At 43.6% G+C, this 17569-nt stretch overlaps 2 protein-coding genes across 3 annotated transcripts in view; one reads left to right on the forward strand and one right to left on the reverse strand.

Annotated features, from left to right (window-relative positions):
* Positions 1–466: 466 nt before the first annotated feature.
* On the reverse strand, positions 467–14590 carry LOC106586842 (interferon alpha/beta receptor 1a). Of its 2 annotated transcripts, none has more exons than XM_014174554.3 (7): positions 14331–14590; positions 8956–9082; positions 8005–8186; positions 2156–2316; positions 1354–1507; positions 1040–1197; positions 467–888 (listed from the first exon to the last, which is right to left on the reverse strand). In XM_014174554.3, exons 1-7 carry the CDS (start codon positions 14380–14382, stop codon positions 532–534), a joined length of 1191 nt encoding a protein of 396 aa, XP_014030029.3. In that variant the 5' UTR covers positions 14383–14590; the 3' UTR covers positions 467–531. The 2 variants fall into 2 exon arrangements, with proteins under 2 accessions (XP_014030029.3, XP_045563241.1); XM_045707285.2 differs by lacking the exon at positions 14331–14590 and adding an exon at positions 12732–13232.
* A 294-nt stretch (positions 14591–14884) lies between these two features.
* The window catches only part of LOC106586873 (interferon alpha/beta receptor 1a), a 33203-nt gene continuing 30518 nt past the window's right edge, over positions 14885–17569 (forward strand). The window contains exon 1 of the mRNA XM_045707233.2: positions 14885–15274. The gene's annotated coding sequence lies outside the window, so the exon portion shown is untranslated. The remainder of the gene's footprint in view (positions 15275–17569) is intronic.

Genomic DNA, 17569 nt, shown 5'->3' on the forward strand with positions numbered 1-17569 from the left:
AGTCATAATGTCTCAGATGACAACCAAACTGACATCCATATTCATTAAGTACCAACGCATATTTTCAACTGGTTCTATTACCGAAATATGGTTCCTTTCCCCCCACTTGTTTGTTAAACATAGAGAGTCTGGGAACATCAAAGGCTATTCAAGAGTCCTTCAGTAGAGTCAGAGAGAGAGGGGAAGGGAGAAAGGCATTTATGGGGGGGGGGGGGGGGGGGTCATAAACCTTACCCACAGGCCAACGTCATGACAGGGGTCTTTTAGACATCTTAAAGTTAATGGGCCCCCATACCAAATCTGACACTTTTAAGCTTGTTTCTACACCCTTAAAAAAGACACAGCAACATGGGATTCCCAGACCAACCCAGGCAGCTGACAGTGTACTGGTATACTAAAAGACCGGAATCACATGAATAACATGCCATCCTGTCAGTGCTGCTGAAATAAAAGAATCCACCCCAAAAATATTTAGGTATTTAATAGTCAGTTGATATTCCCAAAATGTTAAACATGTCAACAAACAAGTTTTCAAAAATATTGGACTTTCATGATGACGTCTCTCCCCATCTCCTCCATCTTGACCTGCGCCAGTGTCTGCCAGGAGTCCACTTCCTGGTCTGTCCTGATTGGCTCCCTACCACTACAACCCTGCTGGGCGGAGCCTCCCTCTGTGGAGTGGATCCCAGAGTCTCCGCTGTCCTGGCGGATGTGCCTGCCGCTGTCCTGCTCCAGCTCTGAGGGGGGCGCTGTGAGGGGAGGAGGGAGGTGTATCTCCAGTAGCACCACCTCAGGACATATGGTCAGCTTATCACAGCACAGCTCTGCCTCTGAATCAGCAGTGAGGAGGCGGGGCATGTCGGAGCCGGGGGAGGAGTCACAGAGGTACTGGGGGGGAGAGGAAGAGAAAATGGTCGTCATTGCTTAATCCCAACCACTCTTAAACACACAGATACACCCACCAACCAAGAGGATGGACAGTACACCTGGATATTACTGTTATGCTGTTTACTGTTGAGTAAGCGTTTGTGGGGCCTACCTCCTGGATGTGTGCAGGCAGCTGGATAGAGGGGTAAAAGGTGTTTTTGAGGACTCTGTAGAACCTGAAGAAGGCGTAGGAGGGAAGCAACACGAGCAGGAAACACACCACCATGGAGACCAGGAAGTACAGGAAGATCTGCCCGTACGGGGTGTCACCTGAGGACAGTCACACTTTAGTGGACTTATTATGTAAATGATCCTGTAAAACACGCTCTCTGGCATCTCTACACACACACAATATACAGGTAGGTAATTTGTCAAGCAATTCAGAAACCAATCTCCAAGTCTTTAGTGTGAAGTGTTCATTCCTACCCTCTGTCTGCATGCACTGGGGTTCTGTGTAGCCGCTAGTCTTGTTGTAGTAGTCGTAGCGAGACTGGATTATGACACAGTACCACGTCCAGGCCTCCTGCTCAGGCAGCATCACCAGGTTGTTGCTAGAGTCCACCACTTTAGGCTTCAGACCCTGAACATCCAATAAGAACACGTTATAAATCAGACAGGGTTGGGATACGCTGCCCTGTCTTGCACTACCCCCAGCCGTTCCACTTACTTCACCCATTCCAGTAGCAGCACATGGGATTCTAGTGGTGAACTCATCATCAAGCCCTTTACAAGTTCAATCAGATGTGCTCGTCCTGAATGCATCACAAGAGTGGAACGGTTGGGGGTACACCAGGAAAGGTTTGGGATATAGAGATGATATAGAAATCATATCTATCTGCTCTGGTGTAACACAGGGACACAGCAGATGGGTTATTGATGTTTAAACTGGAAGAGTTCCAGAGAACATAGAACAACAACTTTGCATTTCATCTGAATATAGAACACTTCAAAACCTTCTAGAATACAGAGCACCAACCAGTTCCCTGCATTGAAAACCCCATTAGAACACACTTGTTTTCCTATCTTTAAGTTTCTTGTTTAGAGTGTTACAACATGTTGTAGCTTCTGGTGTTTTATAGCAGTCCCAGGGTTACTGAGGGGAGGCCCAGGTGATAGCAGTCCCAGGGTTACTGAGGGGAGGCCCAGGTGATAGCAGTCCCAGGGTTACTGAGGGGAGGCCCAGGAGTCTTTAGAGGCCATAGAAAAAGGCAGAAGGTTGTGCCAGTACCTGAGGGTCATCAGAGAGACTCCAGTACAGGATGCGGTAGTACAGGGAGATGACGTGTTTCTTCATGGAGCCCTGGGTGCTGGTCAGGGGATCAGAGATGGTCACATTCAGCTGGTTCCCCGCAGGAGCCAGCTCCACCCTGGGCGGTGGGCCCAACAAAGCTAGACAGGGGGAAGAACAGATAAGATCAAAATAAACTCACTAATAATCAATAGTTACCATACAGGCAACTCCAGAGTCCTGGGAATGATTATTGGTGAAGGACAGATTAACGGTCTCTGTGCTAGTTGTGTGTGAGGGTGGCTGTGCGTGTTGGCATGTGGCTGTGCATGTTATATTTTCATTTTATTTAACCAGGTAAGACCCATTGAGGTTGAAAGCCTATTGTGCTAGGGCGACCTGGCAAGAAGGCAAAACAGGGAAATTGCAGCGTGTTCAGAAAATATTGGAGAAAAATACAAAAGACAAATGCTGTGTTCAAATACCCATACTAACATACTGTATACTACATATTTAAGGAGTATATACACTACATACTATTAGTTCATTTTATTATACTGTAAACTAAATGGTATTCTTTCAGTTGAGCGTACTAGTGCTTCACCCGTCTATCCCGGAAGTTGATGCTGACTTTGGGCGTGTTCGTAAATTCAATCTGGGAGTGCCAGAGCACGCTTTGGGCGGTCCTAAATTCAGAGTGCTGTCAGATTATCTGTTCATAAGCGTTCAGAGCGCACACTGGATGCTCTGGCTGAGGACTAGGGTTGATCCAAGTGTTCTGACCACAGCTTGGGTGCTTAGCTGCCGTTGTAACAGCCTAATGTTGGCTAGCTTGCTAGCTACATCCAGACACAAATTAGACACTTCACTCTGACCATTGTACTTGCCCTAGCAGAGCTGGTTAGGCTGGTTTCATGTTATCTAGAGTGTTGGTAACTGAAACTGTGCTGCTGGAAACAATTTAATCACGCTTTATTATTATTTTATTTTTTTAAGATCGCCAGAGCGAATTAACAATGTCCATTGAGACTACACCACTTAGCTAAGTTAGATAGCATATAGTTGATATACTGGCAAGTCCGATGTATTAGTAGCCAACTAATGTTAGGTAGCTAGCTAACATACCGGTACATACGGCTGTAATATGCTATGTGGTTCGTGAGGATAGCGTAGCTAACAAATTGTCAGCCAACATAACGTAACTTATTTGAAAAGTCATTACATTGCTCAACATTTGTCATAAATAGTTAAAGCAATGAATTTGTATCCGCTCTCATGGACTTCGGCTGCATATTTGCTGCAAATCTGAAAATGTTGTGAAGCCACACCCCATTTGAGGAATTGCATTATGGGCCCTAAAGTACGGAAATAGTGTCCTCTGCGTGTATACTTCGTACTTTGTCAAATTTAGGACAACATCCGTGAATTGTCATACTAACTATATCAGTAAAATGGGATAGAGACAGCTTGATCCCCTCTGTCGAAGGCGCTTGGACCTTCTTTTTTGATATTTTCAATGGTATTGTTAACAAACGCACCCCCATAAAGAAAATTAGAATTAAAAAAAGATTTAGCCCCTGGTGCGACCGTGATCTTGCAGAGTTACTCCACCTCAAGAATTGCATTTGGCGAAAGACTCGGCACATGCATACTCAGGCTGACTGACTATCGTTCAGGTAAATGAGAAATAAGTGCACTCAGGCTATCCGGAAGGCGAGGGTTAGTTACTTTAAGGAGCAGTTCTCTCTGTGGGTCTAACCCCAAGAAGTTCTGGAAAACGGTTAAAGACCTGGAGAATGAATCCGCCTCCTCACAGCTGCCCGTCCCTTAATGTTGATTATGTGGTTGTTACTGACAAGAACATGGCTGAGCTTTTTAAAATCACCATTTCATTAAGTCAGGATTCCTATTTGACTCAGCCATGCCTCCTTGCCCGTCCAACATTTCCTCATCTCCCACCCCTTCTAATGCGACTATCCCCGATGCTTCTCCCTCTTTTTCCCCTGCCCCGCTACAAAGTTTCTCCCTGCAGGCAGTCACTAAGTCCGAGGCGCTAAAGGAATTCCTTAAACTTGACCCCAAAAAAACATTGAGTCAGATGGATTAGACCATGTCTTCTTAAAACATGTTCTTACCCCTATCATTACCAAGCCTGTATCTCCTTTCTGGGGGGGGGGGGGGGGGGTTCCCCCATTGCGTTGATGGGAGCCACAGTTCATCCTTTATTTAAAAAGGGGGAGATCAAGCTGATTCTAACTGTTATAGGCCAATTTCTATTTTGCCCTGTTTCTCAAAGTCATGGAAAAACTTGTCAATAATCAACTGACTGGCTTTCTTGATGTCTATAGTATTCTCACAGGTATGCAATGTTTTCTGCTCAGGTTATTGATGCGTCACTGCAACCTTAAAAAGGTACTAAATGATGTCACCATTGCCCTTGATTCTAAGCAATATTGTGCTGCTACTTTTATTGACTTGGCCAAAGCTTTTGATACGGTAGACCATTCCATTCTTGTGAGCCGGCTAAGGAGGATTGGTGTCTCTGAGGGGTCTTTGGCCTGGTTTGCTAACTACCTCTCAAAGAGTGCAGTGTATAAAGTCAGAACATCTGCGGTCTCAGCCACTGACTGTCACCAAGGGAGTACACCAAGGCTCAATCCTAGGCCCCACGCTCTTCTCAATTTACATCAACAAAATAGTTCAGGCTGAAGGAAGCTCTCTCATCCATTTATATGCAGATGATAGTCTTATACTCAGCTGGCCCCTCCCCGGATTTTGTGTTAATGCTCTACAACAAAGCTTTCTTAGTGCCCAACAGGCTTTCTCTACCCTTAACCTTGTTTTGGAGGTGTTCAGAACAAAAAGGTAATGTGGTTTGTAAGAAGAATAAACCCTCAGAGGTAGTAATCACACCGGTGGGAAGAGGGGCAGAGCTTGAGGTAGTCACTTCATACAAGTACTTGGGAGTATGGCTAGACAGTGCACTGTCCTTCTCTCTGCACATATCAAAGCTGCAGGCTAAAGCTAAATCTAGACTTGGTTTCCTCTATCGTAATCACTCCTCTTTCACCCCAGCTGCCAAACTAACCCTGATTCAGATGACCATCCTACCCATGCTAGATCACGGAGACATAATTTATAGATCGGCAGGTAAGGGTGCTCGAGCGGCTAGATGTTCTTTACCATTCAGCCATCAGATTTGCCACCAATGCTCCTTATAGGACACATCACTGCACTCCTCTGTAAACTGGTCATCTCTGTTTACCCGTCACAAGACCTACTTGTTGATGCTTATTTATAAAACCCTCTTAGGCCTCACTCCCCCCCCTATCCGAGATATCTACTGCAGCCCTCATCCTCCACATACAACACCTGTTCTGCCAGTCACATTCTGTTAAAGGTCCCCAAAGCACACACATCCCTGGGTCACTCTTTTCAGTTCGCTGCAGCTAGTGACTGGAACGAGCTGCAACAAACAGTCAAACTGGACAGTTATCTTAAGCTCTTCATTCAAAGACTCAATCATGGGCACTCTTACTGACAGTTGTGGCTGTGGCTTTGTGTGATGTATTGTTGTCTCAACCTTCTTGCCATTTGTGCTGTTGTCTGTGCCCAATAATCTGTGTACCATGTTTTGTGTTGCTACCATGTTGTTTTTGTTTTGTTGCCACCATGCCGTGTTGTCATGTGTTGCTATGTTGTCATCTTAGGTCTCTCTTTATGTAGTGTTGTCCCTCTTGTCATGATGTGTGTTTTGTCCTATATTTATATTGTATTTATTTTTAATCCCAGGCCCCTGTCCCCGCAGGAGGCCTTTTGGTAGGCCGTCATTGTAAATAAGAATTTGTTCTTAACCGACTTCCCTGGTTAATAAAAGGTTAAATAAAAATCCATACTATGCCCAATAAGCATGTACATCAAAAATAGTATGTTTAGTATGAGTATTCGAACACAGCTTAAGTGTCACAAGTTACAGATACATTTGAAGATTAGAAACAACTGCAGCTATCACAAACAATGTCATCGATCAGCGTCTTAAAACAGGCAAAGACACTAACCCCCATAACTTTAATATCTTTGGAAGCATATTCCAGGATGAAGGCAGTATGTGATATTTATTGCTTTCCCCATCTCAGTTCTAGCCTTAAGAACAGACAAGGACAGCAGTGACTGTGAAAGAAGACTGTATTGAGTGACTGATCTGGTCAGTGACAAAACAGAGATACAAAAAGGTAGTTGTCCTATCAATACCTTGTTCACAAAAGTGTACCAGTGCTTTAGCCTCCTGGTGGAGAGACAGATACATTGCACCATGGGTAATTGATGTAGCATTTGTAATGAATCTTAAAGCATCATGATAAACTCTGGACTCAGTGTAAGGTACTTGTGGAGGTCTGCATATAGACAATATCACCATAAATTGAGGACTGATAAAGTGCTTTGAACAAGATCCTTTGACGGACATTGAAAAGCCAGATTTGTTCCTAAAATAGAAACCCAATTTCAACTTCAGTTTCTTCGTCAAGGTTATCAATGTGCCGTTTAAAAATGTTCTTCTAACTAATTCCCAAGATACTTATAGGAGGTGACCATATCAATTTGCTGGCCTTTCATAGTTAAAACTCTGAGTGACTCCATCTGTTTACTTTAAGAAAAGAAAAAGCACAAGCACAAGTTTCAATTTGAAAAGATGCCTCTGAATAACATCAAAAGCCAACTATAAGTCCTGAAAAGCAATCTCAATATTAGATGCGCAAGAATAAATCATTGTGTCATCAGCATACAGATGGAGATTTGCAGAGTCAACAGTCTTCCCTATATCATTTATATACAGTGTAAAAAGGATCGGACCTAAAGTTGAGCTCTGGGGAACTCCTTTCATAAGCCTTCAAAACTCAGATTCCATACCCTGCTGTGCTACACACTGTTCTGTCAGAAAGGTAGTTTTGGAACCAATACAATGCATCGACACTTAAACCAACTTTTATTTAGTCTATACAACGGTGTCAAAGGCCTTTGACAAGGCGATAAAAAGTGAGCATCTAGAAAACCACCAACAACCTTACTGCAGTAATTGTACTATACTGCCCTACCAAGCAAAAAGGAAGTAATTGCTCATTTGATCGAAAATAAGTTAGTCATTTTTGCTACATTAAATACATGCTTAATCATGTGGACAAGTATTCTGCCTCGATTTTGTGTTTTGGTGAAAATGGGGGTCATGTTAGCAGTAACTGCATACAGTTACTGTGAAACCAAGGTAAATGAATGCCCTTTTTCCTCAGTTCCACGCTATGAGCAGTTACTGCCTTTTTGCTTGGTAGGGCAGTATACTTGGCTCTAAAACCCGACTGGAATTGAGGTAAACTCATAACTCAGTTTTTTCCAAAACATTTGCATGTGCAGACAGTTTAGATATGGGACGATAGTCATCTCCACCCTTTTGTAAAGGCGTGACGTAGGCTGCTTTCCAGACTTTAGGAATGTTATTACTCGCCAATGAAAGATTTAATATATGAGTGAGAGGGTCAGCAATAATCTCTGCACCCATTATTTGAAAAATGAGGGTTAAATTAATCCGGGCCAGCCGCTTTCTTAAGAAAAATAGATTTGAGTGCCTTTACAACTTCTGAAAGCTCAAACACACCCGTGTGGCTGTGTGTGTGTGTGTGTGTGTGTGTGTGTGTGTGTGGCTGTGTGTGTGTGTGTGTGTGGCTGTGAGCGTGTTTCTGTTGGTGTGTGGCGGTGTTTAAATGTGACTGTTTGCAACTGTGTTTATTTTCTCCTCTAATTTAGTTTATTTTTCATCTGTGCCCAAGTCTGTGTGCCTTCTCCCATTCCTCTCTCACCGTTTTTATCAGGGCAGAACTCTATGCAGACCCAGTGTGAGTTGACTCCGTCTGCGCTGGCTCGGACTCGGAGCATGTACGTTCCTATGTAGGTCAGATTAGACCCTGTGAAATCACAGCGGGTGTGTGTGGTCCTGTCACACACAAGGCTCCAGTCCTTCTTCATCTTCATCTTGTACTTCCTGTTGGGGAGCGAGCGAGAGGGTCAGTGATGAGAGGCAGTCTTGGCCTAATACCAGATCATGACTCTCAGTGGTAAAATAAAACAGACAAGTCACTGTTTGGGTGTAGGAGGTGAAATACGGTATCATGTGTGACATGTAGGAGGGGGAGGTGAAATATGGTATCATACGTGACATGTAGGAGGGGGAGGTGAAATATGGTATCATACGTGACATGTAGGAGGGGGAGGTGAAATACGGTACAGTATGTGACATGTAGGAGGGGGAGGTGAAATATGGTATCATATGTGACATGTAGGAGGGGGAGGTGAAATATGGTATCATATGTGACATGTAGGAGGGGGAGGTGAAATATGGTATCATATGTGACATGTAGGAGGGGGAGGTGAAATATGGTATCATATGTGACATGTAGGCGGGGGAGGTGAAATATGGTATCATGTGTGACATGTAGGAGGGGGAGGTGAAATATGGTATCATGTGTGACATGTAGAAGGGGGAGGTGAAATATGGTATCATGTGTGACATGTAGAAGGGGGAGGTGAAATATGGTATCATGTGTGACATGTAGGAGGGGGAGGTGAAATATGGTATCATGTGTGACATGTAGGAGGGGGAGGTGAAATATGGTATCATATGTGACATGTAGGAGGGGGAGGTGAAATATGGTATCATATGTGACATGTAGGAGGGGGAGGTGAAATATGGTATCATATGTGACATGTAGGAGGGGTATGCGGGGGTGGTGTGCGTGCATCTGGTGACTTACGCCATGTACTCTACAGTGAAGGTAACAGCGTTGCCTGTGGTCGTCTGGTCCCAGTCCCATGTCAGTACGTACTGTGTGTTCAGGGTGAGCAGAGTCAGGTTCTGAGGTTGAGGCAGCTCTGCAAGCACTGGAACAGAGAGTAAGACAGGCAGACCGGGTCATTGAGAAGTTCTTCACTGTTTGGCACCGTGTTGATTACATGTTATATGATGGGAGATGGATATAATCAACTGATTTGGCAACAACATAAGTTAAAATAGCCTAAACATTTGCATACTTTAGGCTGTGTATTTCATCACTACTTCACAGCCAACCACCAATTCACATGTCCTGTGGACATGAAATATAAAAAATAAAAAAGAGGAATTTATCCAATATTTAAAATCTCTGAAGACCAAGAGACGCAAACACACCCCTGTGGTGAGAAAGAAACAATAGACTGGCAACAATGACATTGACCTCACTAGCTATCCAGCGCTTCTATTGGGCGATTCCACGCCATCGAGAAATATTTTCAGTATCTCAGAATGTTCTTGTAATTCTCACATAAGAACTGCATTGGGTGGAAGGATGTTAAACATGCTTTTTACCTTTGTAGCAATAATTTTTTTGAAAATCAGGATTAAAAATGGCCATTTAAGACCTCTTATAAGACCCTAATGATCTGTAAACCGTAACACGATAGACATCTTGGTGTCATTATAACTCCTTATAGTGTTCTCTCAAATATGGAGTATGTCTAGACTCTGAAATAACTTCCACATTAATTTATTCAACATTAAAAAATAATGTCCTACACTTTTTGATTTAGCTTATTTTTTGGCATATTGTTTGTAACAATATACACTTTTTCAAACATGTCAAATTTCCAGAGTGGGCTTTGGTACTTTTAATGATATGATCCACCTAGACATAGAAATTGACATTATACATTGCATTCGGAAAGTGTTCAGACCCCTTGACTTTCCCACATTTTGTTCACAGCCTTATTCTTAAATTGATAAAATAGATTTTCCCCCCGCAATCTACACACAATTATGACAAAACAAAAATAGTTTTGAAATGCATTAAAAATCCAAAACTGAAATATCACATTTACATAATGATTCAGACCATTTACTCAGTACTTTGTTGAAGGACCTTTGGAAGCGATAACAGCCCCGAGTCTTCTTGGGTATGACGCTACAAGTTTGGCACACCTGTATTTGGGGAGTTTCTCCCATTCTTCTCTGCAGATCCTCTCAAGCTCTGTCAGGATGGATGGGGAACGTCACTGCACAGGTATTTTCAAGTCTTTCCAGAGATGTTTGATCATGTTCAAGTCCGGCGTCTGGCTGGGCCACTGAAGGACATTCAGAGAGTTGTCCCGAAGCCACTCCTGCGTTGTTTTGGCTGTGTGCTTAGGGTCGTTGTCTTGTTGGAAGGTGAACCTTCGCCCCAGTCTGAGGTCCTGAGCGCTCTGGAGCAGGTTTTCATCAAGAATCTCTGTACATCTTTACCTTGATCCTGATTAGTCTCCCAGTCCACAGAGGAACTCTGCATTTCTGTCAGATTGACCATCAGGTTCTTGGTCACCTCCCTGACCAAGGCCCTTCTCCCCCCAATTTCTCAGTTCGGCCGGGCAGGGAGCCTACACAGCCAGGATGCCTGCTAAACCAAGTGTAACTATAACAAATCTAACATGTGTCAAATTATATCCAGCTCAGGGGCTCCAGCTACGCATTTGGTTTGCTAACTTGCTAGCTAAGTGGCTAGATGTCAAGATTAAGTTTATTGGTCACTGTAGAGACATTCAGTTCCCTCCTGGATCGAGATCCCTGTTGCCTAAATTGTTGTGGAAGAACTGCGCAGATGCAAAGTCTGGCAAGAGAATTTCAGTAAAATCTCCCATCGTTTATAAACATCTCCACATTTTCCAAAAAGTCTTAAATATTTGCTCCGAATTCAACGATATCTCCAGAAAGAAAGAAAGGGGCGTTAGCTATGACATGACACATTGACTCTGAAAATATATATTTTGGTTATTGAACTACAGTAAATAAAGTGGATTTACACCCAGTAACAGAGTTGCGGTAACGGAATTTAATCATGGGGTCCCTGGTCTGTACAACACAGAAACGCCTAATTATGAATGTTATTCTCTTCATGGTGATGTATCCTATGCAGGGCTCTACAGTGCGACCATTTTACACGCATATGCGACTAAATATTATGCTATGTGACCAGGATCCTTTTTTATTTAGGAGCACCAGTGCGCCTGGAACAATTAAGAATTCTAGCAATATTAGCGCAAATATTTTGCATTGTGCTCCTAAATTTCTTTGTGTGCGCCTACATTTTTCTCAACTTCAACACGCATGTGCTCCTTATAAAATACGTCAGCGACAACGTAGACCCAAGTAAATACACAAAAGGTATAAATATGCAAGATCCTCCTCTGTATACTTAGGTATTATTCTACACACTGGCTATTATTTTAAATGAACTCTGCATCCAAACAAGACCAAATTTGGTTGGTCCGGACCAAATCTGAACCAAGCATAGACATCTATGTTTCACAAGTTTGGCCATAACAGTACACCACAGTACAGTTCAGTAGAGTACAGTGTACTCAATTTGTGTGATCGACTGTGTACTGTACTGCTTTATTGTACTCTACTTCACTGTAGTCTACTGTCCAAACTTGTGAACCCAACAATGGTGTAACTACTATAAATTCCAATTGCAGAAATTCCGCTACGGAATTTCTCAGAAATTACATTAACAATTTGGTAATAGAATTGTTTTAATCACTTAATTCATAAAAAAAATTGATATCAGTAAAAACACTAACTGAAAGGTCTAATTGTACTTGTTTCTTTCATTATCCTTCCTCATGAATGAGAAATGTGAAAATACACACCACATGGCCAAAAGTATATGGACGCCTGCTTGTCAAACATCTCATTCCAAAATCATGGGCATTAATATGGAGTTGGTCCCCCGTTTGCTGCTATAACAGCCTCCACTCTTCTGGGAAGGCTTTCCATTAGATGTTGGAACATTGCTGCAGGGACTTTCTTCCATCCAGCCAGGAGAGCATTTGTGAGGTTGGGGACTGATGTTGGGCGATTAGGCCTGGCTCGTAGTCGGCATTCCAATTCATCCCAAAGGTGCTCAATAGGGTTGAGGTCAGGGCTCTGTGCAGGCCAGTCAAGTTCTTCCACACTGATCTCAACAAACAATTTCTAAATGGACCTCATTTTGTGCATGGGGGCATTATCATACCGAAACAAGAAAGGGCTTCCCCAAATTGTTGCCACAAAGTTTGAAGCACAGAATCGTCTAGAATGTCATTGTATCATTAAGATTTCCCTTCACTGGAACTAAAGGGGCCTAGCCCAAAACATGAAAAACTGCCCAACCCATTATTCTTGCTCCAAACGTTACAGTTGGCACTATGCAATCGGGCAAGTAGCACCCTCCTGGCAGTCGCCAAACCCATTTTGCAAATACATGCTTGAACGTGCCAATAAAATCTAGCTCGCGTGTTAGGCTCTGCCCACCTCCTTGCTTGTTCTGCCTACTCAGATTACATTTGCGCCCATTGGAAACGACAGACTGGTCTATTTTGGTTAATCCTTAGTACAAATTAATGTACAGGTTTTGTTTAAAGCGCAAATTCTCGAAAACAAAACAGCCAAATTCTCCATCTAAACGTGAATCGAGTAACAATTGCGGTACGGTTCTAGAAACAAATCCCTTTACTTGCATATCACATCAAAATAAATACTTACTGTACACTGTTTTAAAAGGTGAACACAGTTGCAGCCGACAGTATTTTCCCAGTGAATCCACATTTTCGGCGTCTGTCTGTTTAAACACAGGTGTTCAGAGACGCTGATGGCTAGCTAATTAGCACAGGTCATTTAGTCCGTCTGTTTTCCGCAAACACGCACTGTGTGGGAATCCAATCCTAACCCTGTGTAATGGCACCGGGAGTCAAGGACTAGCTGTGCGTTCGTCAATTCAACTGTGCCTATCCATTCCGACTCCAACTGTGCCTATCCATTCCGACTCCAACTGTGCCTATCCATTCCGACTCCAACTGTGCCTATCCATTCCGACTCCAACTGTGCCTATCCATTCCGACTCCAACTGTGCCTATCCATTCCGACTCCAACTGTGCCTATCTATTCCGCTCTCGTCTGAGTGTGCCGGAGTGCAGAGTAACTGTTGAATTTACAAACTCTCAACACCTGTTGAATATGACCGGTGTCAGTAAACCTCGGCAAAAAAACATTAAATTATTGCCAGCAGCACAGTCACCATCCCTCTAGATCACATGAACACAACCTAATCAGCTCTTCTAGGGCCAGAAAAATGGTCAAAGGGTGGTGTTCTCGTATTTATGTCTGAAAGTAGTTTTAGCCAGTTAGCTTGGGTGCTTGACTGCGGTTGATCAACCCTACTCCTCGACCAGAGCGTCCAGGGTGCGATCTGAATTTATGAACGGACAATCTGACAATGCTTTGAATTTATGATCCCGTGTGTCTCAGTTGGTAGAGCATGGTGTTTGCAACGCCAGGGTTGTGGTTTCGATTCCCACGTGGGGAACATTTCATACATTTTTTTCTTCTCCGTACGGGTCGTACGGAGAAGAAAAAAATGTATGAAATGTACGCATTCACTACTGTAAGTCGCTCTGGATAAGAGCGTCTGCTAAATGACTAAAATGTCAAATATAATGAACGGACAATGCTTTGCATTTCCGAACGTCCAGAGCACACTGGCACTCCAGAGTGAATTGGATGCGAAGACGTAACAATTGTATCCATATAAAATCGGGGCCAACATCTATATAGCTAATCCCAATTTCGTCCTAAAGTAGCTATCGGTTTAAGGCTAGGGTTAGAGTTACCACACCGCCGAGAGACTGGAAAACAGTTTATATCTCAAGGCCATCAGACTGTTACACAGACAGGCTGCTGCCTACATACAGACTTTAAATCAATGGCCACTTTAATAAATGGATCAATAGTCACTTTAATAATGTTTACATATCTTGCATTACTCATCTCATATGTATATACTGTATTTTATACCATCTATTGGATCTTGCCTATGCCGCTCTGTCATTGCTCATCCATATATTTATATAAATATATTCTTATTCCATTCCTTTACTTAGATGTGTGTATTAGGTAGTTCTTGTGGATTTGTTAGGTTACATATTAGATATTGCTGCACTGTCGGAACTAGAAGCACAAGCATTGCGCTACACTCGCAATTAACCATGCTAACCATGTGTATTTGCCTAGTTAAATAAAGATTTACAAATATATGTAAAAAAAAAAAAAAAAAATCTAACTAAATTAGCTAGTTACTGTACTTACCACTGGTTATTGAGAGAGACCAAAGGAGAACGAGTGCAAAGCCCACGTTCATGATAAATAATGATTATTTAACAAGTAATCCAACGGTACGTTTTTCCCAAACTACCTTCACAGATCGTTCATCTTCCCACTCCCAGCTTTAGTTGCTGTGGCCAGGTGACTTGGTCCCGTTTCCAGGGACATCACTGTTTGAATGTTAAATGACGAGACAGAGGCATTGATGTGAGTAACCAGTCTAGTTCAGTATATTGCAATGCATCCGGGTATTTCAAGCACACCGGTAAAAACACTGGAGTTGCAGTAATTAACATTTACCAACAGATGGCATCAATGTGCCATTTTACACCCATAACATCTTCCCTTTTATAAAATAGGACAGGAGTGTCAATTCACTAACAAAACAAACCTAGTAATAATTTCCAACATGAACAGTTTTTTTTTTTTGGTTCAGGTAACAACTTAACACATTTTGATACTCTCTTCACTTTTATCTCTGTCTGTCAACAATCCCTAATGGGAAATCTACAGATTAAGTATTTTTGGTGGCTGGGATAGACGCCCACAGCGTGAAAAGACAGGGGGCTTGTCTGCGAGGACTGCGGGTTTCCGCACAGGCGTGTCACATGACTGTCTAAGGGGAGTATTGATGGGCGAGGGAGCGGCCGACCTGTGATCCCCTGGCTCTTCGCCCAGTTCCTCAGGCCCCATGTGACTTGCTGGGGTTCTGTCTTTTGTCATGCGACCCCTTTGACCATCAGGGTTCTGAGTAGGTGCTGGCTCAGCAATCCGAAGGTCAACCCTGTTACGACGGTACAGTGATCCATTCACTTCGACCAAGTAGGAGCGTGGTGCCACTTTCTGTACACAGGATCCGAGTCTTCAGAGGCCCGTCCGGTCCCCTGGTAGTGGCGTCATCCACACCGTTTCACCCACCCTGAGCTCAGGTAAGTCTTTTGCTGATATGTCATAGATGAACTTGGAGACCTGTCTTCTGTGACGTAGCTTCACCAGCACGTCTGTCACCACACATGGCTCCAGGAGAGTGCTGGCTACTGGCAGAGCTGCTTTTAAGCGCCGTGCCATGAGGCGCTGGGCCGGGCTGCTATCCATGCCTTCTGTCGGGGTATTGCGCTACTGCAGGGTTGCTTTCCAGGCATCTTTGCCCTCTCTCTGAGCTTTTTTGCAGAGGTTCTTTGCGATTTTGACTGCGGACTCCGCCTTCTCATTAGCTTTTGGGTGTCGTGGTGATGAAGTGACGTGCTCAAATTCCCATTCTGCAGCAAATTTTCGGAACTCAACTCCGGAGAATTGGGGTCCATTGTCTTAAATTACCCTATCTGGCTGGCCATAGCGGGCAAACTGAGCCTTGCTGCGTTTGATCGTTGTCTCTGCTGAGAGGTCGGGGAGGAGGTCAATCTCCCAGAAGTCTGAGTAATGATCGACTACCAGCAGAAAGTCTTTGCCACTATGCTGGAAGAGATCTAGACTTACTATCTGCCAGGGGCGCATCGGTAGCTCGTGGGACATCATCGTCTCTCTCTGTTGCTCAATGGCATATTCATTGTAGATTGTGCATTTACTGACATAGTCTTTGATTTCACTCTGCATTCCTGGCCAATACAGTGTGTCACGTGCTTGTCTGTAACAGGCCTCACCTCCTATGTGACTTGAGTGCACGCGCGCCAACATCTCAAGGCACAGAGACCGGGGAATAACGACTCTCTGACCCTTGAATATTACTCCGTTTTGAACACTGAGCTCCTCTTTGACTGGCCAATAATCTCTGACAGCTAAAGCAGTTTCTTCCTTGCAGTCGGGCCAGCCCATGAGAATGACAGACCTCAATGCCTGGAGTTGCTCGTCCCTGTCTGTGTGCTGTCTGATTTGTATAAGGCGCTGGTCCGTGACATTGAGGTAGTCAGCCTGGTTGATGTGTTCAACATCCACTTGCTCTGTTTGTAAGCTGCACACTGTGTGTCGTTCATGCATGGCGCGTGTGTGAGTGCCTGATGCAGTAGCCCTGCTGAGCGTGTCACTCACATACATCTCTGGCTTATACACCACCTTGAGGTTGTAGTTTTGTAGGGCCAATAGCATGCTCTGCAGTCATTTCGGGGCATTCAGGAGAGGCTTGCTGAATATAGTGACAAAGCTGTCAATGGACTCCCCGTCCTCCTGTTTGCAACAACCGAAAATATAACGCTCGTAGATAACGTTCTTTGCTGGCTTAAAGTAATGTTCAAGAGCATCAAGAATAGCTGTAGCGTTACCTTGCTGAGCTGCTGTTAGGTTCAGGTTGTGTTTGTATACGTGTCGGCATTCAGTTCTCATTATAGTCCTCAAAGTGGCAGCCACTACCTCATCGTCCTTTTCCCGAAGTCCCGACAGACTGTCAACGAATACAGCAAATACCTTCTGTTTTTATTAGTGAGTTCAAGTTTAAGTTCTTACTCAGCACTGTCAACACTTTTTAATTCAACACCAGAACTGCAGCTGTAATGAATGAGTAGGAAAGTGTATCGAAAGGCTTTCGTTATTATTAGCTAGGCAATTTTTTGATATGGAGTAATTTCACTTAATCAATCAATCACATACATCATCAGATGTCACAAAGTGCTATATAGAAACCCAGCCTAAAACCCCAAACAGCAAACAGTCCAGATGTGGAAGCACAGTGGCTGGGAAAAACTCACTAGAAAGGCAGGAACCTAGAGAGGAACCAGGCTCTGAGGGGTGGCCAGTCCTCTTCTGGCTGTGCTGGGTGGAGATTATAAGAGTACACGGCCATTAAGGCCAGATTGTTCTTCAAGATCTACAAACGTTCATAGATGACCAGCACTGACCGGTGCCCCCGCACATCGACTCTGTACCGGTACCCCCTGTATATAGCCTCGCTATTGTTATTTTACTGCTGCTCTTTAATTATTTGTTACTTTTATTTCTTAATTTTTTTTGTGTTTTTCTTAACTGCATTGTTGGTTAAGGGCTTGTAAGTAAGCATTTCACTGTAAGGTATTTGGCGCATTTGATTTGAGCAGGGGCTAATAATCACAGTGGTTGTAGAGTAGAGGATGCAACAGGTCAGTACCTTGGGGGTAAATGTCAGTTGGCTTTTCATAGCCGAGCATTCAGAGGACGAGACAGCAAGTGCAATTTAAATGTATGCTTTCTCTGTTCATAGGAGGAACAACATGAATTTCTGCATGAGGCAGAAATAATGCAGTGGAAAGTTGAGAGGG

Source organism: Salmo salar, chromosome 25 (genome assembly GCF_965601325.2).
Source record: "Salmo salar chromosome 25, fSalSal1, whole genome shotgun sequence".
Classification (NCBI taxonomy): Eukaryota; Metazoa; Chordata; class Actinopteri; order Salmoniformes; family Salmonidae; genus Salmo; species Salmo salar.